This window comes from Scyliorhinus torazame, unplaced genomic scaffold, assembly GCF_047496885.1.
Source record: "Scyliorhinus torazame isolate Kashiwa2021f unplaced genomic scaffold, sScyTor2.1 scaffold_635, whole genome shotgun sequence".
Classification (NCBI taxonomy): domain Eukaryota; kingdom Metazoa; phylum Chordata; class Chondrichthyes; order Carcharhiniformes; family Scyliorhinidae; genus Scyliorhinus; species Scyliorhinus torazame.
In genome coordinates, this window is record NW_027308362.1 from 6,230 (window position 1) to 31,279 (window position 25,050).

Sequence of the window (25,050 nt, forward strand, 5' to 3'; positions counted from 1 at the left end):
GGGATACGGACCCAGGAAGTGTAGAAGATTGTAGTTTAGTCGGGCAGCATGGTCGGCACGGGCTTGGAGGGCCGAAGGGCCTGTTCCTGTGCTGTACATTTCTTTGTTCTTTGTTCCTGCAGCAGTGAGTTCCAGGCACTCATCACCCTCTGTGTAAAACAACCTCCCCTTACGCATCTCCTCTAAACTTTGCCCCTCGCACTTTTAACGTATGTCCCCTAGTAATTGACTCTTCCACCCTGGGAAAAGGCTTCTCCTGCCTCTCATAATTTATCATTCTGATTTGCTTCAAGGGCTGGGATATGCGGATGTGGAAAACCGGGTCTTGTGTAATGCAGAGACAGTCATGCGCATCGCCAGTATCAGCAAACCCCTCACTATGACTGCCATAGCCAAGCTGTGGGAAAATGGAAAACTAGATTTTGATGCTCCTGTGCAGAAATACGTGCCAGAATTTCCAGAAAAAGAATACAAAGGAGAGAAAGTAAGAACGTTTAACAACATCTTTTGCAAGTTACTGCAAACATCTTTGTGTCTGACCGTTGATGGTCAATTATGTTATAGAGTTTGTGTTGATTTGAAGGAGTTTCAGTTTCACAATGCGTTTGTGCCGTGTCAATTGACAGTGAGGTCACTCAAACCAAGAGGCACAGATCGGCCTCATAGAAACAACCATTCAGTCCAAGAAACCAGCTTGGCATTCCTCCCTTTGTTTTTTTTCTTTATTCGTGTATGGGCCGTGGGCGTTGCAGGCTGTGCCAGCATTTACTGCCCATCCCTAATTGCCCTTGAGGGGACAATTAAAAGTCAACCACATTGCTGTTGGTCTGGAGTCACATGTAGGCCAGACCGGGTAAGGACGGCAGATTTCCTTCTCGAAAGGACATTAGTGAACCAGATGGGTTTTTACGATAATCGACAAAAACATGGTCACCATTAGACTTTTAATTCCGGGCGGCATGGCGTATGGTTAGCACTACTGCCTACGGCGCTGAGGTCCCAGGTTCGTTCCCGGCCCCGGGTCACTGTCCGTGTGGAGTTTGCACATTCTCCCCGTGTCTGTGTGGCTCTCATCCCCACAACCCAAAGATGAGCAGGTGGGGTGGATTGGTCACGCTAAACTGCCGCTTAATTCGAAAAAATAATTGGTGTTGCCAATCATAGAACATAGAACGATACAGTGCAGTACAGGCCCTTCGGCCCACGATGTTGCACCGAAAAAAATGCCATCTAACCTACACTATGCCATTATCATCCATATGCTTATCCAATAAACTTTTAAATGCCCTCAATGTTGGCGAGTTCACTACTGTTGCAGGTAGGGCATTCCACGGCCTCACCACTCTTTGCGTAAAGAACCTACCTCTGACCTCTGTCCTATATCTATTACCCCTCAGTTTAAAGCTATGTCCCCTCGTGCCAGCCATTTCCATCCGCGGGAGAAGGCTCTCACTGTCCACCCTATCTAACCCCCTGATCATTTTGTATGCCTCTATTAAGTCTCCTCTTAACCTTCTTCTCTCCAACGAAAACAACCTCAAGTCCATCAGCCTTTCCTCATAAGATTTTCCCTCCATACCAGGCAACATCCTGGTAAATCTCCTCTGCACCCGCTCCAAAGCCTCCACGTCCTTCCTATAATGCGGTGACCAGAACTGTACGCAATACTCCAAATGCGGCCGTACCATTTATAAAAATGACAAACAGCAGTGGCCCCAAAACAGATCCTTGTGGTACACCACTAGTAACTGGACTCCAGTCTGAACACTTTCCATCAACCACCACCCTTTGTCTTCTTCCAGTTAGCCAATTTCTGTTCCAAACTGCTCAATCACCCTGAATCCCATACTTCCGTATTTTCTGCAGTAGCCTACCGTGGGGAACCTTATCAAACGCTTTACTGAAATCCATATACACCACATCAACTGCTTTACCCTCGTCCATCTGTTTGGTCACCTTCTCAAAGAACTCAATAAGGTTTGTGAGGCACGACCTACCCTTCACAAAACCGTCACAAATCACGACCTACCCTTCACAAATCGGCACCGCAGACGCCATAATGTTGCTCTTTTTAACTGGATACTGATATGACAGTTATTAATGATATTGCTTTTCAGAGTCGCCAGGTATCAAATGATACCAACACAAGGTTTTACTGGATATCCATCAAAGACCAAACAACCAGTTATTTAGTTCAAGTTCAATGATAGTTTATTTACACACAAGAATTACTTCAAAATGCAACACAAAACACTACAAGCTAAATTACACATAACACTACAATCTGTACTTAACTTCAGGCACCCGGCTTTATGCAGAGGAACAAGGCCTTTGTTCGGATCTTGCGTGGCTGGGTCTGGAGAAGTGACTTTGTTTCTGCTGGGCTCACCCGTCTGGTAGCGATCGTTGGTCTTGAACTTGTCTTCTGGTCGTGATGCTACACTTGGTTTTAGGCGTTGGTCGGGGCCAAGATAGACCAACGCCGGGGCCAAGAGAGACTGAACACATGACAGTGTCTCTCTTTATCCCTCTGGGGTTTCGTGCTCTTTTGGGCGGTCCTTAGCTTTGGACCCAATAATTCGGCAGGCTTCGATTACTGCCCCCGATTGATGGCGGGGCGTGTCCTGAGCGGTCATTGGCCTTGGCTTTTTAGGCTCCCTGAGCAAAGGGAGTGGCGCCGATGAGTCTGTTTCTGTATCTGTTACCTGAGTGCAGGTCTTTGGTTCTGGGGAAATGGGCCATTAGAATGCAAAGTAGCTGGGGTTTCGATAGCGTTGAGTTATCTGTGTTGCCAATATTCATAAGCTCTGAGCGTCTGAGTCCTGGGTTGACCATATTTCCCATGGTCCTTTGCAGGTGGCCATATTTCCCAGGATCCTTTGTAAGTGGCCAACCCAGATGGCTACATTGGGTACTCTAAATTCATAAAAGAAAACAAATTAGGCTTTTAATTCCAGGTTTTTATTGAATTCAAATGTCACCATCTGCCGGGGTGGGATTTGAACCCGGGTCCCCAGAGCATTACTCTGGCTCTCTGGCTTATTAGTCCAGTGACAATACCACAACGCCACCGCCTCCCCTAACAACAGTTTTCAACCCTTCTGTTGACCCTGTTCTCGTGACCCTTCAGCCACTTATCAAACCAGTTTTTTAAAATAATATATTTTATTCAACTTTTTCGGCCAAACAAAACAGTACAAAGGTTTTTCCCCTATTACAACAGCAAAACAATATAAATAACCGTGACCGTATTTTAACAAATAAATAAATAATATATAAACTAAATGGCAACTGCCATAACAAAAATAATAGCTCTCCCAAATAATAAAATCAGCAATTCAATATACACAACCAAGTACCAATATCTTTACAAAAACACCCCCGAGGACCCACCTGGGCCCTTCCCCCTCCCCCCTGGGTTGTTGCTGTTACCTTCCCATTTCCTTTATCGTTCTGCGAGGTAGTTAATGAACGGTTGCCACTGCCTGGTGAACCCCTGAGCCGAACCCCTTAGTGCAAACTTTATCCGTTCTAGTTTTATAAACCCTGCCATGTCGTTTATCCAGGTCTCCACGCCAGGAGGTTTGGCTTCCTTCCACATAAGCAATATCTTTCGCCGGGCTACTAGGGACGCAAAGGCCAAAACAGAAGCCTCTCTCGCCTCCTGCACTCCCGGCTCTTCTGCAACCCCGAATATAGCCAGCCCCCAGCCTGGCTCGACCCGGACCCCCGCCACCTTTGAAAGCACCTTCGCCACCCCCACCCAGAACCCCTGCAATGCCGGGCATGACCAAAACATGTGGGTGTGGTTTGCTGGGCTTCTCGAGCATCTCCCACACCTATCCTCTACCCCGAAAAATTTACTGAGCCTTGCTCCGGTCATATCTGCCCTGTGCAAAACCTTAAATTGTATTAGGCTAAGCCTGGCGCACGAGGGCGAAGAGTTTACCCTACGTAGGGCATCTGCCCACAGCCCCTCTTCAATCTCTTCCCCCAGCTCTTCCTCCCAATTTCCCTTCAGCTCATCCACCATGTTCTCCCCCTCATCTCTCATTTCCCTGTATATATCTGACACCCTACCATCCCCCACCCATGTCCCTGAGATCACTCTATCCTGAATCTCCTGCGTCGGGAGCTGCGGGAATTCCCTCACCTGTTGCCTTGCAAAAGCCCTCAGTTGCATGTATCGAAATTCATTCCCTTGGGGCAACCCATATTTTTCCGTCAGCGATCCCAGACTCGCAAACGTCCCGTCCAGGAACAGATCCCTCAGTTGCACAGTCCCAGCTCTCTGCCATGCTCCAAATCCCCCATCTATTCTCCCCGGGACAAACCTATGATTATTTCTTATCGGGGACTGCACCGAGGCTCCCGTCATTCCCCTATGCCGTCTCCACTGCCCCCAAATTTTCAGTGTTGCCACCACCACTGGACTTGTGGCGTATTTCTTCGGGGAGAACGGCAGCGGTGCCGTCACCATTGCTTGTAGGCTGGTTCCTTTGCAGGACGCCATCTCCAATCTCTTCCACGCCGCTCCCTCCCCTTCTCCCATCCACTTACACACCATTGAAATATTGGCGGCCCAAGTACTCACTTAAGCTCGGTAGTGCCAGTCCCCCCCTCTCCCTGCTACGCTGCAAGAACCCCCTCCTCACTCTCGGGGTCTTCCCAGCCCACACAAAACTCATGACGCTTTTCTCGATCTTCTTGAAAAAAGCCTTCGTGACCTTCCAAGAGCCGGTGCAGACTCAAAGGGCCGAATGGCCTCCTTCTGCACTGTAAATTCAATGATAATCTATGATTAATCTAGGACAAAGGTTCGGCACAACATCGTGGGACGAAGGGCCTGTTCTGTGCTGTATTTTCTATGTTCTATGATCACCGGGAGGCACTGAAACACAAAAAGGAATCTCGGGAGGACTATCATTTTGACTGCCTGCACCCTCCCCACCAGTGACAGGGGCACCATGTCCCATCTCTTAAAATCCTCCTCCATCTGTTCCACCAATCTTGTTAAATTAAGCCTATGTAAGGTTCCCCAACTCCTGGCTATCTGGATCCCCAAGTACCGGAAATCCCTTGTTACCCTCCTCAGCGGTAAATCCTTTATTCCCCTGCTCTGCTCCCCCGGATGTACCACAAATAACTCACTCTTCCCCATGTTCAATTTGTACCCCGAGAATTCCCCAAACTCCCCGAGCGTCTGCATTATCTCAGGCATCCCCTCCACCGGGTCCGCAACATACAACAGTAAATCATCTGCATACAATGATACCCGGTGTTCTTCTCCTCCCCTGAGTACTCCCCTCCACTTCCTGGAGCCCCTCAGTGCTATGGCCAGGGGCTCAATTACCAATGCAAACAGTAACGGAGACAGGGGACACCCCTGCCTCGTCCCTCTATAAAGACGGAAGTAGTCAGACCTCTGCCTGTTCGTGATCACACTTGCCACCGGGACCCTATATAGCAGCTGTACCCATCCAATGAACCCTTCACCAAAACCAAATCTCCTCAACACTTCCCACAGGTAGTCCCACTCCACCCTGTCAAATGCTTTCTCGGCATCCATCGCCACCACTATCTCCGCCTCCCCCTCTGGTGGGGGCATCATCATTACCCCTAGCAGCCTCCGTATGTTCGTGTTCAGCTGTCTCCCCTTAACGAACCCAGGTTGATCCTCATGGACCACCCCCGGGACACAATCCTCTATCCTCATCGCCATCACCTTGGCCAGGAGCTTAGCATCTACATTCAAAAGGGAAATGGGCCTGTAGGACCCACACTGCAGCGGGTCTTTATCCTTCTTCAAAAGTAACGATATTGTTGCCTCCAACATAGTCGGGGGCAACTTCCCCCTTTCCCTGGCCTCATTAAAGGTTCTCGTCAAAAGCGGGGCCAGTAGGTCTATATATTTCCTATAAATTTCCACCGGGAACCCATCCGGTCCCGGGGCCTTCCCCGCCTGCATGCTCCCAATCCCCTTTACCACTTCCTCCACCTCCATCTGTGCTCCCAGTCCCGCCCTCTCCTGTTCCTCCACCTTCGGGAATTCCAGCTGATCCAGGAAATGCATCATTCCCTCCTTCCCTTCCGGGGGCTGAGCCTTATACAACCTCTCATAGAATGTCTTAAACTCCCCATTCACTCTCTCTGCTCCCCGTTCCATCTCTCCCTCCTCATCCCTCACCCCACCTATCTCCCTCGCCGCTCCCCTCTTCCTCAATTGTTGGGCCAGTAACCGACTCGCCTTCTCTCCATACTCATACTGCACTCCCTGTGCCCTCCTCCACTGTGCCTCTGCCTTACCCATGGTCAGCAGGTCAAATTCCACATGTAACCTTTGTCTTTCCCTGTACAGTCCCTCCTCCGGTGCCTCTGCATATTGCCTGTCCACCCTCAGAAGTTCTCTCAGCAATCGCTCCCTTTCTTTACTCTCTTGCTTCCCTTTATGTGCCCTTATGGATATCAGTTCCCCTCTGACCACCACCTTCACCGCCTCCCAGACCACTCCCACCTGAACCTCTCCATTGTCATTAAGCTCCAAGTACCTTTCGATACACCCCCTCACCCTTAGACATATCCCCTCATCCGCCAACAGGCCCATATCCATTCTCCAGAGTGGGTGCTATTCCTTTTCCTCTCCTACCTCCAGAGTGTGGAGCGTGGTCTGAGATGGCTATGGCCGTGTCACCTTCGGAATCAGTGCCCTTCCCAGGACAAAAAAGTCTATCCGTGAATATACCTTGTGAACATGGGAGAAGAATGAGAACTCCTTACTCCTAGGTCTGATAAATCTCCAAGGATCTACTCCTCCCATCTGCTCCATGAAGTCCTTAAGCACCTTGGCCGCTGGCGGCCTCCTCCCGGTCCTGGACCTCGACCGGTCCAGCCCTGGATCAAGCACTGTATTGAAATCTCCCCCCATTACCAGCTTTCCCGCCTCCAGGTCTGGGATACGCCCCAACATACGCCTCATGAAGTTTACATCATCCCAGTTCGGGGCGTATACGTTCACCAGAACCACCGCCTCCCCTTGCAATCTGCCACTCACCATCACGTATCTACCCCCACTGTCCGCCGCTATGGTCTTTGCCTCAAACAGTACCCGTTTCCCCACCAAAATAGCCACCCCCCTATTCTTCGCATCCAAACCCGAATGAAACACCTGTCTCACCCATCCTTTACGTAGTCTGACCTGATCTGTCAATTTCAGGTGCGTCTCCTGCAACATAACCACATCTGCCTTTAATTTCTTTAGGTGTGCGAGTACCCACGCCCTTTTAATCGGCCCATTCAGCCCTCTCACGTTCCACGTGATCAACCGGGTTGGGGGGCTCTTTACCCCCCCCCCCTCCTTGTCGACTAGCCATCCCCTTTTTTACCCCAGCTCCTGACCCGGTTCCCACGTACCCGTATATCCCACCAACGGTGCCCTCCCGCCTCGACCAACCCGCCCCATAACAGCTCCCCCTTCCCCTTAGCAGCAGCAACCCAGTTAGCTCCCTCCCCCCTCCCCCCCTCCGCTAGATCCCCCTCCAGCGTAATTATACCCCCCATGTTGCTCCCAAAAGTCAGTGAACTCTGGCTGACCTCGGCTTCCCCGTTTGCCCTCGGCCTCTCACTGTGCGAGGCCCCCACCTTCCTGCGTCCCTGTTCCCGCCTTAATTACCATAGCGCGGGAACGAGGCCCGCGTTTCCCACTCAGCCCCGCTTTCCTACCCACCGGTGCCCACAGTTCCTCATACTCCCCCCACCCCCCCCCCAAACGAGGGGAAGAGAGAAAATTTACAGGATTAATGAGTTAACAATTGAAAAATCATCCCCCCCCCCCTTCCTCGTCCCACATAGTCACCCCACCATTTTGCCCCAGAAGCTCTTTCTCTCGCCAGACTATTCCAGCTTCTCGTCCACAATGAATGTCCACGCCTCTTCTGCCGTCTCAAAGTAGTGGTGCTTCCCTTGGTATGTGACCCACAGTCTCGCCGGTTGCAGCATTCCAAATTTCACCTTCTTTTTGTGAAGCACCGCCTTAGCCCGATTGAAACATGCCACCTCCGCACTCCAATCCTGGTATACGCGGATCACCGCGTTCTCCCACCTGCAGCTCTGAGTTTTCTTCGCCCATCTTAGGACCATCTCTCTGTCGTTGTAGCGGTGAAACCTCACCACTATGGCTCGAGGTATTTCTCCTGCCCTTGGTCTTCGCGCCATAACTCGATAAGCTCCCTCCACCTCCAAAGGGCCCGTCGGGGCCTCCGATCCCATTAGCGAGTGAAGCATCGTGCTCACATATGCCCCGACGTCCGCCCCCTCTGCGTCCTCGGGAAGACCCAGGACTCTTAGATTCTTCCTCCTCGAATTATTCTCCAGGGCTTCCAACCTCTCCACACACTTCTTGTGCTGCGCCTCGTGCATCTCTGTCTTCACCACCAGGCCCTGAATTTCATCTTCATTTTCAGCAGCCTTTGCCTTCACGACCCGAAGCTCCAGCTCCTGGGTCCTCTGCGCCTCCTTTAGCCCTTCAATCACCTGTCGCATCGGGGCCAACACCTCCTTCTTCAGCTCTTCCACACAGCGCCGCAGGAACTCTTGTTGCTCCGGGCCCCATATCGAACTGCCACCTTCCGACGCCATCTTGCTTCGAGCTTCCCTTCCTTGCCGCTGCTTCGAAGGATCCACTGCAATCCTGCCGCTATCCTCTCCTTTGTCCATCAACGTCCGGGGGGATTCCCTTCTATTTCACCGCACAGTGATTTTGGCCGTTTAAAATTGCCGTTGGGGCTCTTATCAAGAGCCCAAAAGTCTGTTCCAATGGGAGCTGCTGAAACATGCGACTTAGCAGGTCATCACCGCACCCGGAAGTCCTCACCGCACCCGGAAGTCCATCGAACCAGTTCTTAACTGTAGATGTGGTTTCCAGCTGTGTGAAATTGTGGCTTTCCCGCAAATTGGAAGAGGGCTGGGCCTAGCTTCTAAGTCATTAACTATGCTGCGCTAGTTTGATTAAGCTGCCACTTGTCCTCAAAGCACATAGGGGGCAGCAGAGACACACAAATCACCACAACAAATATTAGATTGGGGTCTCCAATTCCTAATGGTGGATATCTCAATTGGAAACGGTCACTAACATAGCTTTGAGGACAGAGTAGACAATGCCTGTGTTCAATAAAGGGTGTAACTCCTGCCCTGTTCAACTGTCAGAATCGTGGGCGGGATTCTCCGACACTCCGCCGGGTCGGAGAATCGCCGGGGGGGCGACATGAATCCCGCCCCCGCCGGCCGCCAGATTCTCGCGCACCAAAAATCCAGCGGGGGTGGGAATCGCGCCGTGCCGGTCGGCAAGCCCCCCCGGCGATTCTCCGGCCTGCAATGGGCCGAAGTCCCGCTGCTGTCATGCACCACCTCCCTTATCGGCAGGACCAGGCGCGGACGGGCTCCGGGGCTTCCCCCACGGTGGCGTGGCCTGCGATCAGGGCCCACCGATCCGTGGGCAGGCCTGTGCCGTGGGGGTCCTCTTTTCCTTCCAGCCTCGGCCACAGCCTCCGCAATGGCCGAAGCGGAAGTGACCCCCCGCGCATGCGCGGGGATGCCGGCAGCCAAAGGCCTTTCCCGCCATCTGGCGGCGCGCCAACCACTCCGGCGGTGAGGGCTTGGCCCCTAAAGGTGCAGAGAAATCCGCACCTTTGGGGTGGCCCGACGGCAGAGAGGTTCCCGCCACTCCATCCCGCCGGGACCCCCCCCCGCCCCGCCGGGACACCCCGCCCCGCCGGGACACTCCCCCGCCGGGACCCCCCCCGCCCCCGCTGGGACCCCCCCCTCCCCGCTGGGACCCCCCCCGCCCCGCCAGGACACCCCGCCCCGCCGGGACACCCCGCCCCGCCGGGACACTCCCCCGCCGGGACCCCCCCGCCCCCGCTGGGACCCCCCCCGCCCCCGCTGGGACCCCCCCCCCCCCCCCCCCCCCCCCCGCCCCGCCTGGTAGGGGAGAATCCCGCCCCTTGTGTTTTTGGTATGGTTGCTGTAAAACCTATTTCTGTGTGGTGTGCGCTCGCCGGTTTCGTACCCCATTCATGTTCATTTATCAGCTCTCATGTTTTTGAAAGGACAAGTTTAAGCTGCTGATGGAGAACGTTGGGCTGTTGACGGTCTGTTTTTATGAACTGTGAGCCCAGCTTTGCGGACTCGATTTGGCATTGCAGCCCCACCAACTCTGACAAACCATCATAACACAGAAGCGGGGGTGGGCCATTCACTGCACTCACAGCTGCTCTATCTCAGCTCCCTGCACTATCCCTATTTCCTTTAATTCCCTAATTGAGTGAAGGAATATTTCCTCGTCTCAGACCTCAATAGCCAACCCCTTATTCTGAGAAGGTGCTTCCCTTGATCCAAACACTCAAACCAGCGGAGGCAGCTGATCTCAGGATCGAGCCCATCAAGCCCCTTAAGAATTTTACACCATTAGGTTTCAAATAGATCACCTCTCATTTTTCTGAATTCCAAGGAATGTGCCAATGGAACAATCCCCTCATTCTAGGAATCAGTCTGGTAAAACTTTGTTGCATTCCCTGCAAGTCTAGTTTTCCTTGGGTAAGGAGAGTAAAGCTGAGCACAGTACTCCTGCTGTGGCCTGAGCAAGGCTCTATGTAATTGTTACATTTCTTTTCCTCTTATCATAGATTATCATAGAATTTACAGCGCAGAAGGAGGCCATTCAGCCCATCGAGTCTGCACCCACTCTTGGAAAGAGCACCCTACCCAAGGTCCGCTCCTCCACCCTATCCTCATAACCCAGCAACCCCACCCAACACTAAGGGCAATTTTGGACACTAAGGGCAATTTATTATGGCCAATCCACCTACCCTGCACATCTTTGGACTGTGGGAGGAAACCGGAGCACCCGGAGGAAACCCACGCACACGCGGGGAGGATGTGCAGACTCCGCACAGACAGTGACCCAAGCCGGAATCGAACCTGGGACCCTGGAGCTGTGAAGCAATTGTGCTTCAACCTTTTTGTAATAAACGCTCAAATACCGTTTGATTTGCAAAGTGCTTGCTGAACTTGCATGCTAACTTTGTGATTCATGTACAAGGACACCCATGTTCTTCGGAATAACAGTATTTCCCAATCTCTCACCATTTAAAAACACAATTCTTCCTTCTACAGAGGATAACGTACCATTTTCTCACATTATATTCCGTGCTCATGCCCACTTACTCAAGCTATCCACGCACATTTTCAGCCTCTTTGTCCTTCTCATAGTTTACTTTCCCATTTAGCTTTGTAACAAAGTTGGACGTTTTACACTCAGCCCCTGATTTAAGTCACTGATATCGATTATAAGTAATAGCTGGGGGACTTCCGGCCGTGACATGTAGGTGGAGGTCACACGTCAGGTGGTTCTCGCCAGAGTTCCCGTTGTTTGGTCCTTTTCACTTAGTTTTGGGGGAACTTTTATATTAGCTGTCTTCAATAAGGTCGTGAGTATTGGAGGATGTCAAAAACCCAATGAAAGAATACGGCAAGAACAAATGCTAATCCACCAGCGGGCCCGGGTTCGGTGCAGAGTGCTGTGGGAGGAAAGATGTTGGGAGCAAGCTTGCCGGGTGGGGCTGCGCCCATTATGGTGGGCAGGCTGGCCGAGGTGTTGGTGGTGGAGTTCGAGCGGTGGTTTGCCAAGCATTTTGGGCAAGTCCTGTGGGGGGGGCATCCTGGCTGCTCGGCCCATCTCCTCCACTTCCCCGCCCCTCCCCCGGCTCTGTCAGGGGCCTCCCCGCCGCAGCCAGCACTGCCGGTGTCCGGGCCAGCAGCCTGCAGTCACTCCACGCCATTTCCCACCTCCTCTCTCTCGCTCAGCAGCCAGGACGCCAGCTTCACGATTTGCAAAACCACAAGTGAACCGCGTCGTCGTGAACTCGGCCCATCGGAGGCCCCCGACCATCGGGTGTCAGGCCCTCTAAAGATATGCCAACCATGCTTTAATCCCACGCGACGAGCGATGCATTTACACCATTTTCAGGATGCAGGAGCATCCCGATCTGGCGTCAAACCGGCGCCTAACCCCATTTTGGCGTCGGTAAATGGAGAATGCTGCCCAGCATCTCTGGCAATGCAGCACTCCTTCAGCACTGCACTGAAGTATCAGCCTAGATGTTGTGGGCATGTCTCTGGAGTGGGACATGACTTGAGGTGAGAGTGGTACCGACAGAAACACGAGAAAGAGGAGTAGGCAAGGAGCATGTGTCTCGTCCGAGCCCCATCCACATTCAGTACAATCATGGCTTCAACTCCATCTTCCCTCCCACTCCCCATATACCATAATTCCCTGTGAGACCAAACATCTGTCTATCCCAGCCCCAAATGTATTCCATAATGGAGCATTCACAACCTTCTCGGGTAGAGAATTCCAAAAGTGGAATGAGAGTGAAATAGTTTCTCTTCTTCTCAGTTCGCAGAAGTCCTAAATGATGTGCCCCAATCTCTGAGAATCTACCCTATCGAGCCCCTTCAGAGTTTGCGCCTCATTCTTCTGAACTCCAGAGAACATGAGAGCACCCGAGGAACGGCTCATCAATCTCCCACAGGACTGCATATAGAGAGTTGCCACCCAGGTTGAGAGGGTTGTTAAGAAGGCGTACAGTGTGTTAGCTTTTATTGGTAGAGGGGTTGAGTTTCGGAGCCATGAGGTCATGTTGCAGCTGTACAAAACTCTGGTACGGCTGCATTTGGAGTATTGTGTGCAATTCTGGTCGCCGCATTATAGGAAGGATGTGGAAGCATTGGAAAGGGTGCAGAGGAGATTTACCAGAATGTTGCCTGGTATGGAGGGAAGATCTTATGAGGAAAGGCTGATGGACTTGAGGTTGTTTTCGTTAGGGAGAAGAATGTTAAGAGGAGACTTAATTGAGGCATACAAGATGATCAGAGGATTGGATAGGGTGGACAGTGAGAGCCTTTTTCCTCGGATGGTGATGTCTAGCACGAGGGGACATAGCTTTAAATTGAGGGGAGATAGATATTGGACAGATGTCAGAGGTAGGTTCTTTACTCAGAGAGTAGTAAGGGCGGGGAATGCCCTGCCTGCAACAGTAGTGGACTCGCCAACACTAGGGGCATTCAAATGGTCATTGGATAGACATATGGACGATAAGGGAATAGTGTAGATGGGCTTTAGAGTGGTTTCACAGGTCGGCGCAACATCGAGGGCCGAAGGGCCAGTACTGCGCTGGAATGTTCTATGTTCTAAATGTAGATTATGCTGAAGTGGGTTTGAGAAAGGGTGATAATTATATCAGGAATTCCTATTTCTCTATCTAGCCTGACATAATTTGGATACTATTTGCTCTTAAATGCCAAAGCTGATGACAATTTGGGAAGTAGTGTTGGTTCAATCATAGGAGACCAGCTGAGGAGCTGGGAGATCAAAATGGAGGTGCAATAGCGCCACCAGTGGCAGGAAGACAGGTTTAGATAGGCAATTTCCATTATAAGTGGGGTCATTGAAATTTAATAAACTTTTTGCTTTAAAAACGTGACTTAATGTAACATGTTTTTGTATTATCATTACCTTAAAACTTGAAAAATACCATTCTGTACCTTGCAACAGGTGACAATAACTACAAGACAGCTAATGTCTCATCTGAGTGGCATTCGACACTATGAGAAGGACGTTAAGAAGGTGCAGGAACAAAAAGGAAAAGTCAAGAGGCTGGTTAAAGATGAGGTGGAGTCCAAAGCTTCTGCTCAAAGCAGCAAAGATAAGAGAACTGCAGGAAAACAAAGAGAGACACCAGAGAACACGGAAATGGGAAGGGGGGGTGACAGCAGGAAGCAAAACAAATGCCCCAAATCAGAAAATGATGATTGCGAAGGCTCCGGGAAAAGCAACAGAGCTCCACAAAACAAAGAGTTTAACCACGAGGAATACTACATCAAGGAGAAGTTTGAGAGTGTTTTGAAATCACTGCAGCTCTTTGAGAATGATCCCTTGATCTTCAAACCTGGTAAAACAAAGATAGGTTTCTCTACCGATTATAGGATAGAAATCTTGGCTTTAATTAAAATGTTGTTTCAATTAATAATGCACATTAATTTAACCCTTAAAATGCTCAATGCAGAAAATTGCAGAGTTGGACACTGATGAAGGAGTTCCAGCTACCTCAGAAACTGGAAATGAGCAGAGTTATAACCTTGTCTGAGTTCTCTTCCCCGCAGATCTTCCTGCAGAACAGACATAGCTTTACGATCATGCCCTGGGCTCCATCATTATGAATTATTCCCACTCTCGCCCCTTCCCCCGCCGAGCTTTCCGAAAAGCAGTGACTGTTTGGGTTACAGATTTAAGAAACGGCGGCACAGTAGCAGAGTGGTTAGCACGGCTGCTTCACAGCTCCAGGGTCCCGGGTTCGATTCCCGGCTTGTGTCACTGTCTGTGCGGAGTCTGCACGTTCTCCCCGTGCCTGCGTGGGTTTCCTCCGGGTGCTCCGGTTTCCTCCCAAAGACATGCGGGTTAGGTGGATTGGCCATGATAAATTGCCCTTAGTGACCAAAAAGGTTAGGAGGGGTTTTTGGGTTATGGGGATAGGGTGGAAGTGAGGGCTTAAGTGGGTCGGTGCAGACTCGATGGGCCAAATGGCATTGTATGTTCTAAACATCAGCATAGAGTCAAAGAGTCATACAGGACTGAAGAGGCACTTAGGCCCATTGAGTCTGCACCAATGCCGCACTATGCCTGCCCTGTCCATGCCCCTCAGAGTTTTATACACCTCAATCAGGTCCCCCCTCAGCCTTCTCTATTCTAAAGAACATAACCGGAGCCTATCCAGCCTCTCTTCATAGCCCAAATGTTCCAACCCAGACAACACCCTGATGAATCTCCTCTGCACCCCCTGCAGTGCAATCACATCCTTCCTGTAGTGAGGCGACCAGAGCTGTACACAGTACTCCTGCTGTGGCCTAAGTAAAATCCTGTACAGCCCCAACATAACCTCCCTGCTCTTTGTTTCTATGCCCCGACTGAAAAAGACAAGTGTCCCGTATGCCTTAACTTCCCTAATCACCTGTCCTGCAGCCTTCAGGGATCTGTGGATAAGTACCCCAAGATCCCTCAGTTCCTCTGTATTGTCCAAATTGCCACTCCTCCTGTGTGAACTAAAACAGTGAGTGTGGAACAGCTATTCAGCTGTGGAAAGCATTACACCCAAGTCCAATTGTAGAAATGTAGAAAATAGGAGCAGGAGGAGGCCATTCGGCCCTTCGAGCCTGCTCCGCCATTCATCACGATCATGGCTGATCATCCAACTCAATAGCCTAATCCCGTTTCTCCCCATAGCCTTCGATCCCCTTCGCCCTGAGTGCTATATCTAACTGCTTCCTGAAAAGATGCAATATTCCTGTGGTAATGAATTCCACAGGCCGACCTCTCTCTGGGTGAAGAAATGTCTCCTCATCTCTGTCCTAAATGGTTTACCCCGTAACATCCGACTGTAACCCCTGGTTCTGGACACACCCACCATCAGGAACATCCTTCCTGCATCTACCCTGTCCAGTCCTGTTAGAATTTTATAGGTTTCTATGAGATTCCCCCCTCATACTTCTGAACTCCAGCGAATGCAATCCTAACTGACTCTGTCTCTCCTTATACGTCAGTACCACCATCCCAGAATCAGTCTGGTAAATCTTCGCTGCACTCCCTCGAGAGCAGGAAAGTCCTTCCTCAGACAAGGAGACCAAAACTGCCCACAATATTCCAGGTGCGGTCTCACCAAGGCCCGATATAATTGCAGCAAGACATCCCTGCTCCTGTACTTGAATCTGCTCACGATGAAGGCCAACATACCGTTTGTCTTCTTTACCGCCTGTGTACCAGCACGCTTACCTTCAGTGACTAGTGTACGAGGACACCCAGGTCTCGATGCACATTCCCCTTTCCTAATTTATGGCCGTTTGGATAATAGTCTGCCTTCCCGTTTTTGCTTCCAAAGTGTGGCAAGTGATCGTATTGCTGTCTCACAACTCCAGGGACCCGGGTTCCCGTCTGTGTGGAGTCTGCACGTTCTCCCCGTGTCTGCTTGGGTTTCCTCCGGGTGCTCCAGTTTCCTCCCACTGTCCAAAGATGTGCAGGTCAGGTGGATTGGCCATGATAAATTGACCCTCAGTATCCAAAAGGTTAGAACATAGAACATAGAACATTGGGACAGGGTGGAGCCGTGGTCTGAAGGAGGGTTTTTCCAGGGGCCGGCGCAGACTGAATGGGCCGAATGATCGTATGCCTGTCGGAAGTGACTTGATAATGATCAGGAGCAGCAAGATCACAGGTCTATCTTTCCCTTATTCCTTACTCGGATGTGATAACTGATTGGAAAAGAAAGGATAATTGGATTTTTATCGCATCTTTAACAACCTCAGGACACCCCAAAGCTTTTGAAACTTTTGAAGGGGATGTGGTCACTGTTGTAACAAGGAAACTTGGCATCCAAGGTGCACACAACAAGCTCCCTCAGACTGCGCTGGACGATCAACCTCGATTCCATGTTCAAATCTCGGGAGTGGGACTTCAACCCACAACCTTCGGCTGAGAGAGTGTTGCTGGCACTCCCAACTCAGCTCAGCCAGCCTGGGATTCAACCTGGCTTGGCACTGACCAGAAAGCCACCCAGTCAGACACCTTGTAGCAAACTGGTGGGGTTAGTGGGTTACTGGGATAGGGTGGAGGTGTGGGCTTAGGTGGGGTGCTCTTTCCAAGGGCTGGTGCAGACTCGATGGGCCAAATGGCCTCCTTCTGCACTGTAAATTCTATGATCTATGATCTATAAACACAACCTCCCCCCTCTCTCCTGCCCCTCCCTCAGCAATCAACAGTAACCAACTCTCCAAAATGCAAAATGAATAAACCCCAACTATTGTAGAACCTATCACCCCCCTCCCCCCGCTTAGACCAAATTTGACTTTCTTCAGGGCTCTTGACAAACCCCAGCCCCCTGCCCCCCCCCCCCCCCCCCTCCACACCGAGGCACAGGCAGAGAAGCCGACCTCCACCCCAACAGGACTCGTCTTTGGGCGATCAGTGAGGAGAAGACATCTGTCCCAGCTACAGCTCTGTCCGGTCCGACACCCTGACTATGGCTTCGAGGGGACAGGGCTCCACATCCACATGCAGAACCCCCAAAATGGTCCTGACAACCTTCCTCGGAAACCTTTCCAGCTCCGGGCACGACCAAAACATATGTACATGGTTCGCAGTGCCCCTCCCACATCGCACACAGACATCCTCCATCCCTCGAACAACCGGCTCATCCTCGATTTTGTTAGGTGCGCCCTGTACACCACCTTCAGCTGTATCAGCTCAAACACAGGTCAAGGTCAGGAAGGACATGCTGGCACTGGAGCGGGTCCAGCGGAGATTCACACGGATGATCCCAGGAATGGTAGGCCTAACATACGATGAACGTCTGAGGATCCTGGGATTATATTCATTGGAGTTTAGGAGGTTGAGGGGAGATCTAATAGAAACTTACAAGATAATGAATGGCTTAGATAGGGTGGACGTAGGGAAGTTGTTTCCATTAGCAGGGGAGACTAGGACCCGGGGGCACAGCCTTAGAATAAAAGGGAGTCACTTTAGAACAGAGATGAGGAGACATTTCTTCAGCCAGAGAGTGGTGGGTCTGTGGAATTCATTGCCACAGAGGGCGGTGGAGGCCGGGACGCTGAGTGTCTTTAAGACAGAAGTTGATAAATTCTTGATTTCTCAAGGAATTCAGGGCTATGGAGAGAGAGCGGGTAAATGGAGTTGAAATCAGCCATGATTGAATGGTGGAGTGGACTCGATGGGCCGAATGGCCTTACTTCCACTCCTATGTCTTATGGTCTTAAGGCATTTACCCTCCGCAGCACCTCACACCACAACCCCTCCTCCAGCGCCGCCCCCCAACACTTCCTCCCACTCTGCCTTAACACCCTCCATGGACACCACATCCTCCTCCAAAATCCTCCCGTAAATCGCCGAGATGACCCCCCCTCCAGCCCCCTCGCTGACAGCACCGCCTCCAACTGCGAGGGGGCAGGGTCTATGACCAAACCTTTATCCAATGCCTTCATAGAATAGGAGACTGACTGGTGCTTCATAGAATCCCTGCAGTGTAGAAGGAGGCCATTCGGCCCATTGCATCTGCACCAGCCCTCGGAAAGAGCATCTTATCAAGGCCCACTACCCTGTCCTAGCCCTGCAACCCTGTTACCTAACCTATGCATCCTTTGTATGACCAGTCCACCTAACCTGCACGTCTTTGGACTGTGGGAGGAAACCGGAGCACCCGGAGGAAACCCACGCACACACGGGGAGAAAGTGTAAACTCCTCACATACAGTCGGAATTGAACTCGGGTCTCTGGCGCAGTGAGGCAGCAGTGCTAACCACTATGTCACCGTGTCGTATGTGACTCATTGTCAAATTTTGTTTCACTACACTCCTATGTTAAAGGTGCTATGACAGTGTAAGTTGTTATTGCATTGATTTCCTAGCTGGGCTTATGTAGATTTGGGGAGCTGGGTAAGAGATGTACATTTAGTAATTTGGACTAATTTTACAACAGAAAACAACACTGCGATCTGTCCACACAGAAAAATCTCTGTGTAATTGTCCAATTCACAAGTGTCGGAAAGTTTTCGAAGGATGTTGCATCTATCACAATTTGCTACCCAGTCTAATGCCACTGTCCTCTCTTGTGTTTTAAAGGAAGTCAGTTCTTGTATTCGACACATGCTTGGACCCTTCTCAGTGCTGTGGTGGAAAGGGCTTCCGAGCAGAATTTCTTACAATTTATGAAGAAGATGTTCCGGGATCTTGACATGCTCAGAACCGTGCCAGATGAATATGAGCCAATCGTATACAACCGAGCAAGGTAGTCTCCCCTCGTGGAGGTGGTGATCCCCTGAGTCCTTAAATGAGCTAGCAATTAATTTTAATTTTGCCGATAAGCAGTTTTCTGTCTCCTGATTCCCTCAGGGATGACAGTGGGACCGGGGGAGGAGCAAGACCAGTGACTATCCCAGCTACTGAATGATGACTCGGGACTGTAGCTACAGAGGGAGTAAATTAGAACGGTTACCAATTACCGGGATAGAAACCGTTTGAGGAGGAAAGGTAGAGATAAGATCAAGGCAGCAGAGTGTGAAGTTTAAGCAGATGTGTCCTCCAATCATTTGGATTGTTCTGAGGAATAGAAAGTACCCCAAAAGGAAGGGAATGGGGTAAGGAATGTACCACAAGTGGAGGGAATAGGGTAAGGAATAGAACATAGAACAATACAGCGCAGTACAGGCCCTTCAGCCCACAATGTTGCACCGAAACAAAAGCCATCTAACCTACACTATGCCATTATCATCCATATGTTTATCCAATAAACTTTTAAATGCCCTCAATGTTGGCGAGTTCACTACTGTAGCAGGTAGGGCATTCCACGGCCTCACTACTCTTTGCGTAAAGAACCTACCTCTGTCCTATATCTATTACCCCTCAGTTTAAAGCTATGTCCCCTCGTGCCAGCCATTTCCATCCGCGGGAGAAGGCTCTCACTGTCCACCCTATCCAACCCCCTGATCATTTTGTATGCCTCTATTAAGTCTCCTCTTAACCTTCTCCTCTCCAACGAAAACAACCTCAAGTCCATCAGCCTTTCCTCATAAGATTTTCCCTCCATACCAGGCAACATCCTGGTAAATCTCCTCTGCACCTGCTCCAAAGCCCCCACGTCCTTCCTATAATGCGGTGACCAGAACTGTACGCAATACTCCAAATGCGGCCGTACCAGAGTTCTGTACAGCTGCAACATGACCTCCTGACTCCGGAACTCAATCCCTCTACCAATAAAGGCCAACACTCCATAGGCCTTCTTCACAACCCTATCAACCTGGGTGGCAACTTTCAGGGATCTATGTACATGGACACCTAGATCCCTCTGCTCATCCACACTTTCAAGAACTTTTCCATTAGCCAAATATTCCGCATTCCTGTTATTCCTTCCAAAGTGAATCACCTCACACTTCTCTACATTAAACTCCATTTGCCACCTCTCAGCCCAGCTCTGCAGCTTATCTATATCCCTCTGTAACCTGCTACATCCTTCCACATTATCGACAACACCACCGACTTTATTATCGTCTGCAAATTTACTCACCCACCCTTCTGCGCCTTCCTCTAGGTCATTAATAAAAATGACAAACAGCAACGGCCCCAGAATGTTCCACAAGTGGAGGGAATGGGGTAAGGAATGTACCACAAGTGGAGGGAATAGGGTCAGGAATGTACCACAAGTGGCGGGAATGGGGTAAGGAATGTTCCACAAGTGGCGGGAATGGGGTAAGGAATGTTCCAGAGTGGCGGGAATGGGGAAAGGAATGTTCCACAAGTGGAGGGAATAGGGTAAGGAATGTTCCACAAATGGCGGGAATGACGTAAGGAATGTTCCACAAGTGGCGGGAATGTTATTACTGATCAATCTCGTGGCACTTTGCTGTTCTGGGAGGAAGACTATTCCGTCCATCTCCATCGATAATCATAGAAAGAGACAAGGCAGCAACAACTCACTGCAGTTGTTGGAGTCTAGAGGTTCTTGGGTGTCATTGGCTGCACTCTCATGGACAACTCGTGTGAAAGGCAGTGTGTCAGCGCTCCCTCAGTGTGTCAGTGTGTGAAAGACAGTGTGTCAGCGCTCCCTCAGTGTGTCAGTGTGTGAAAGGCAGTGTGTCAGCGCTCCCTCAGTGTCTGTGTGTGAAAGGCAGTGTGTCAGCGCTCCCTCAGTGTGTCAGTGTGTGAAAGGCAGTGTGTCAGCGCTCCCTCAGTGTGTGAAAGGGAGTGTGTCAGCGCTCCCTCAGTGTCTGTGTGTGAAAGGCAGTGTGTCAGCGCTCCCTCAGTGTGTAAGTGTGTGAAAGGCAGTGTGTCAGCGCTCCCTCAGTGTCTGTGTGTGAAAGGCAGTGTGTCAGCGCTCCCTCAGTGTGTCAGTGTGTGAAAGGCAGTGTGTCAGTGTGTGAAAGGTAGTGTGTCAGCGCTCCCTCAGTGTGTCAGTGTGTGAAAGGCAGTGTGTCAGCGCTCCCTCAGTGTGTCAGTGTGTGAAAGGCAGTGTGTCAGCGCTCCCTCAGTGTGTCAGTGTGTGAAAGGCAGTGTGTCAGCGCTCCCTCAGTGTCAGTGTGTGAAAGGCAGTGTGTCAGCGCTCACTCAGTGTGTCAGTCTGTGAAAGGTAGTGTGTCAGCGCTCCCTCAGTGTGTCAGTGTGTGAAAGGCAGTGTGTCAGCGCTGCCTCAGTGTCTGTGTGTGAAAGGCAGTGTGTCAGCGCTCACTCAGTGTGTCACTGTGTGAAAGGCAGTGTGTCAGCGCTGCCTCAGTGTCTGTGTCTGAAAGGCAGTGTGTCAGCGCTCCCTCAGTGTGTCAGTGTGTGAAAGGCAGTGTGTCAGTGTGTGAAAGGCAGTGTGTCTGCGCTCCCTCAGTGTGTCGGTGTGTGAAAGGCAGTGTGTCAGCGCTCCCTCGGTGTCTGTGTGTGAAAGGCAGTGTGTCAGCGCTCCCTCAGTGTGTCAGTGTGTGAAAGGCAGTGTGTCAGTGTGTGAAAGACAGTGTGTCAGCGCTCCCTCAGTGTGTCTGTGTGTGAAAGGCAGTGTGTCAGCGCTCCCTCAGTGTCTGTGTGGGAAAGGCAGTGTGTCAGCGCTCCCTCAGTGTGTCAGTGTGTGAAAGGCAGTGTGTCAGCGCTCCCTCAGTGTGTCAGTGTGTGAAAGGCAGTGTGTCAGCGCTCCCTCAGTGTGTCAGTGTGTGAAAGGCAGTGTGTCAGTGTGTGAAAGGCAGTGTGTCAGCGCTCCATCAGTGTCAGTGTGTGAAAGGCAGTGTGTCAGCGCTCCCTCAGTGTGTCAGTGTCTGAAAGGCAGTGTGTCAGCGCTCCCTCAGTGTGTCAGTGTGTGAAAGGCAGTGTGTCAGCGCTCCCTCAGTGTCAGTGTGTGAAAGGCAGTGTGTCAGCGCTCCCTCAGTGTGTCTGTGTGTGAAAGGCAGTGTGTCAGCGCTCCCTCAGTGTCAGTGTGTGAAAGGCAGTGTGTCAGCGCTCCCTCAGTGTGTCAGTGTCTGAAAGGCAGTGTGTCAGCGCTCCCTCAGTGTGTCAGTGTGTGAAAGGCAGTGTGTCAGCGCTCCCTCAGTGTCTCAGTGTCTGAAAGGCAGTGTGTCAGCGCTCCCTCAGTGTGTCAGTGTGTGAAAGACAGTGTGTCAGCGCTCCCTCAGTGTCAGTTTGTGAAAGGCAGTGTGTCAGCGCTCCCTCAGTGTGTCAGTGTGTGAAAGGCAGTGTGTCAGCGCTGCCTCAGTGTGTCAGTGTGTGAAAGGCAGTGTGTCAGCGCTCCCTCACTGTGTCAGTGTGTGAAAGGCAGTGTGCCAGCGCTCCCTCAGTGTGTGAAAGGCAGTGTGTCAGCGCTCCCTCAGTGTGTGAAAGGCAGTGTGTCAGCGCTCCCTCAGTGTGTCAGTGTGTGAAAGGCAGTGTGTCAGCGCTCCCTCAGTGTGTCAGTGTGTGAAAGGCAGTGTGTCAGCGCTCACTCAGTGTGTCAGTGTGTGAAAGTCAGTCTTTCAGCGCTCCCTCAGTGTGTCAGTGTGTGAAAGGCAGTGTGTCAGCGCTCCCTCAGTGTGTCAGTGTGTGAAAGGCAGTGTGTCGGCGCTCTCTCAGTGTGTCTGTGTGTGAAAGGCAGTGTGTCAGCGCTCCCTCAGTGTCTGTGTGTGAAAGGCAGTGTGTCAGCGCTCCCTCAGTGTCTGTGTGTGAAAGGGAGTGTGTCAGCGCTCCCTCAGTGTGTCAGTGTGTGAAAAGCAGTGTGTCAGCGCTCCCTCAGTGTGTCAGTGTGTGAAAGGCAGTGTGTCAGCGCTCCCTCAGTGTCAGTGTGTGAAAAGCAGTGCGTCAGCGCTCCCTCAGTGTGTGAAAGGCAGTGTGCCAGCGCTCCCTCAGTGTGTCAGTGTGTGAAAGGCAGTGTGTCAGCGCTCCCTCAGTGTGTCAGTGTGTGAAAGGCAGTGTGTCAGCGCTCCCTCAGTGTCTCAGTGTGTGAAAGGCAGTGTGTCAGCGCTCACTCAGTGTGTCAGCGCTCCCTCAGTGTGTGAAAGGCAGTGTGTCAGCGCTCCCTCAGTGTGTGAAAGGCAGTGTGTCAGTGCTCCCTCAGTGTGTCAGTGTGTGAAAGGCAGTGTGTCAGCGCTGCCTCAGTGTCTGTGTCTGAAAGGCAGTGTGTCAGCGCTCCCTCAGTGTGTCAGTGTGTGAAAGGCAGTGTGTCAGCGCTCCCTCAGTGTGTCAGTGTGTGAAAGGCAGTGTGTCAGCGCTGCCTCAGTGTGTCAGTGTGTGAAAGGCAGTGTGTCAGTGTGTGAAAGGCAGTGTGTCAGCGCTCCCTCGGTGTCTGTGTGTGAAAGGCAGTGTGTCAGCGCTCCCTCAGTGTGTCAGTGTGTGAAAGGCAGTGTGTCAGTGTGTGAAAGACAGTGTGTCAGCGCTCCCTCAGTGTGTCTGTGTGTGAAAGGCAGTGTGTCAGCGCTCCCTCAGTGTGTCAGTGTCTGAAAGGCAGTGTGTCAGCGCTCACTCAGTGTGTCAGTGTCTGAAAGGCAGTGTGTCAGCGCTCCCTCAGTGTGTCAGTGTGTGAAAGGCAGTGTGTCAGCGCTCCCTCAGTGTCTCAGTGTCTGAAAGGCAGTGTGTCAGCGCTCCCTCAGTGTGTCAGTGTGTGAAAGGCAGTGTGTCAGCGCTGCCTCAGTGTGTCAGTGTGTGAAAGGCAGTGTGTCAGCGCTCCCTCAGTGTGTCAGTGTGTGAAAGGCAGTGTGTCAACGCTCCCTCAGTGTGTGAAAGGCAGTGTGTCAGCGCTCCCTCAGTGTGTGAAAGGCAGTGTGCCAGCGCTCCCTCAGTGTGTGAAAGGCAGTGTGCCAGCGCTCCCTCAGTGTGTGAAAGGCAGTGTGTCAGCGCTCCCTCAGTGTGTCAGTGTGTGAAAGGCACTGTGTCAGCGCTCCCTCAGTGTGTCAGTGTGTGAAAGGCAGTGTGTCAGCGCTCCCTCAGTGTGTCAGTGTGTGAAAGGCAGTGTGTCAGCGCTCACTCAGTGCGTTAAAGGCAGTGTGTCAGCGCTCCCTCAGTGTGTCAGTGTGTGAAAGGCAGTGTGTCAGCGCTCCCTCAGTGTCTCAGTGTGTGAAAGGCAGTGTGTCAGCGCTCCCTCAGTGTGTGAAAGGCAGTGTGTCAGCGCTCTCTCAGTGTGTCTGTGTGTGAAAGGCAGTGTGTCAGCGCTCCCTCAGTGTCTGTGTGTGAAAGGCAGTGTGTCAGCGCTCCCTCAGTGCCTGTGTGTGAAAGGGAGTGTGTCAGCGCTCCCTCAGTGTGTCAGTGTGTGAAAAGCAGTGTGTCAGCGCTCCCTCAGTGTGTCAGTGTGTGAAAGGCAGTGTGTCAGCGCTCCCTCAGTGTGTCAGTGTGTGAAAGGCAGTGTGTCAGCGCTCCCTCAGTGTGTCAGTGTGTGAAAAGCAGTGTGTCAGCGCTCCCTCAGTGTGTCAGTGTGTGAAAGGCAGTGTGTCAGCGCTCCCTCAGTGTCAGTGTGTGAAAAGCAGTGCGTCAGCGCTCCCTCAGTGTGTGAAAGGCAGTGTGTCAGCGCTCCCTCAGTGTGTGAAAGGCAGTGTGTCAGCGCTCCCTCGGTGTGTCAGTGTGTGAAAGGCAGTGTGTCAGCGCTCCCTCAGTGTCAGTGTGTGAAAGGCAGTGTGTCAGCGCTCCCTCAGTGTGTCTGTGTGTGAAAGGCAGTGTGCCAGCACTCCCTCAGTGTGTCAGTGTGTGAAAGGCAGTGTGTCAGCGCTCCCTCAGTGTCTCAGTGTGTGAAAGGCAGTGTGTCAGCGCTCACTCAGTGTGTCAGCGCTCCCTCAGTGTGTGAAAGGCAGTGTATCAGCGCTCCCTCAGTGTGTCAGTCTGTGAAAGGCAGTGTGTCAGCGCTCCCTCAGTGTGTCAGTGTGTGAAAGGCAGTGTGTCAGCGCTGTCTCAGTGTGTCAGTGTGTGAAAGGCAGTGTGTCAGCGCTCCCTCAGTGTGTCAGTGTCTGA

General features: G+C 51.6%; 1 protein-coding gene across 1 annotated transcript; it reads left to right on the top strand.

The window, feature by feature from the left end:
- Positions 1 to 293: 293 nt before the first annotated feature.
- On the top strand, positions 294 to 18,908 carry LOC140406568 (serine beta-lactamase-like protein LACTB, mitochondrial; the record flags this gene model as incomplete). The annotated part of the gene is made up of 3 exons (XM_072494568.1): positions 294 to 484; positions 13,610 to 14,006; positions 18,739 to 18,908. Coding segments are annotated over 3 exons (758 nt in total), but the record flags the coding sequence as incomplete, so codon positions are not given.
- Positions 18,909 to 25,050: the final 6,142 nt, after the last annotated feature.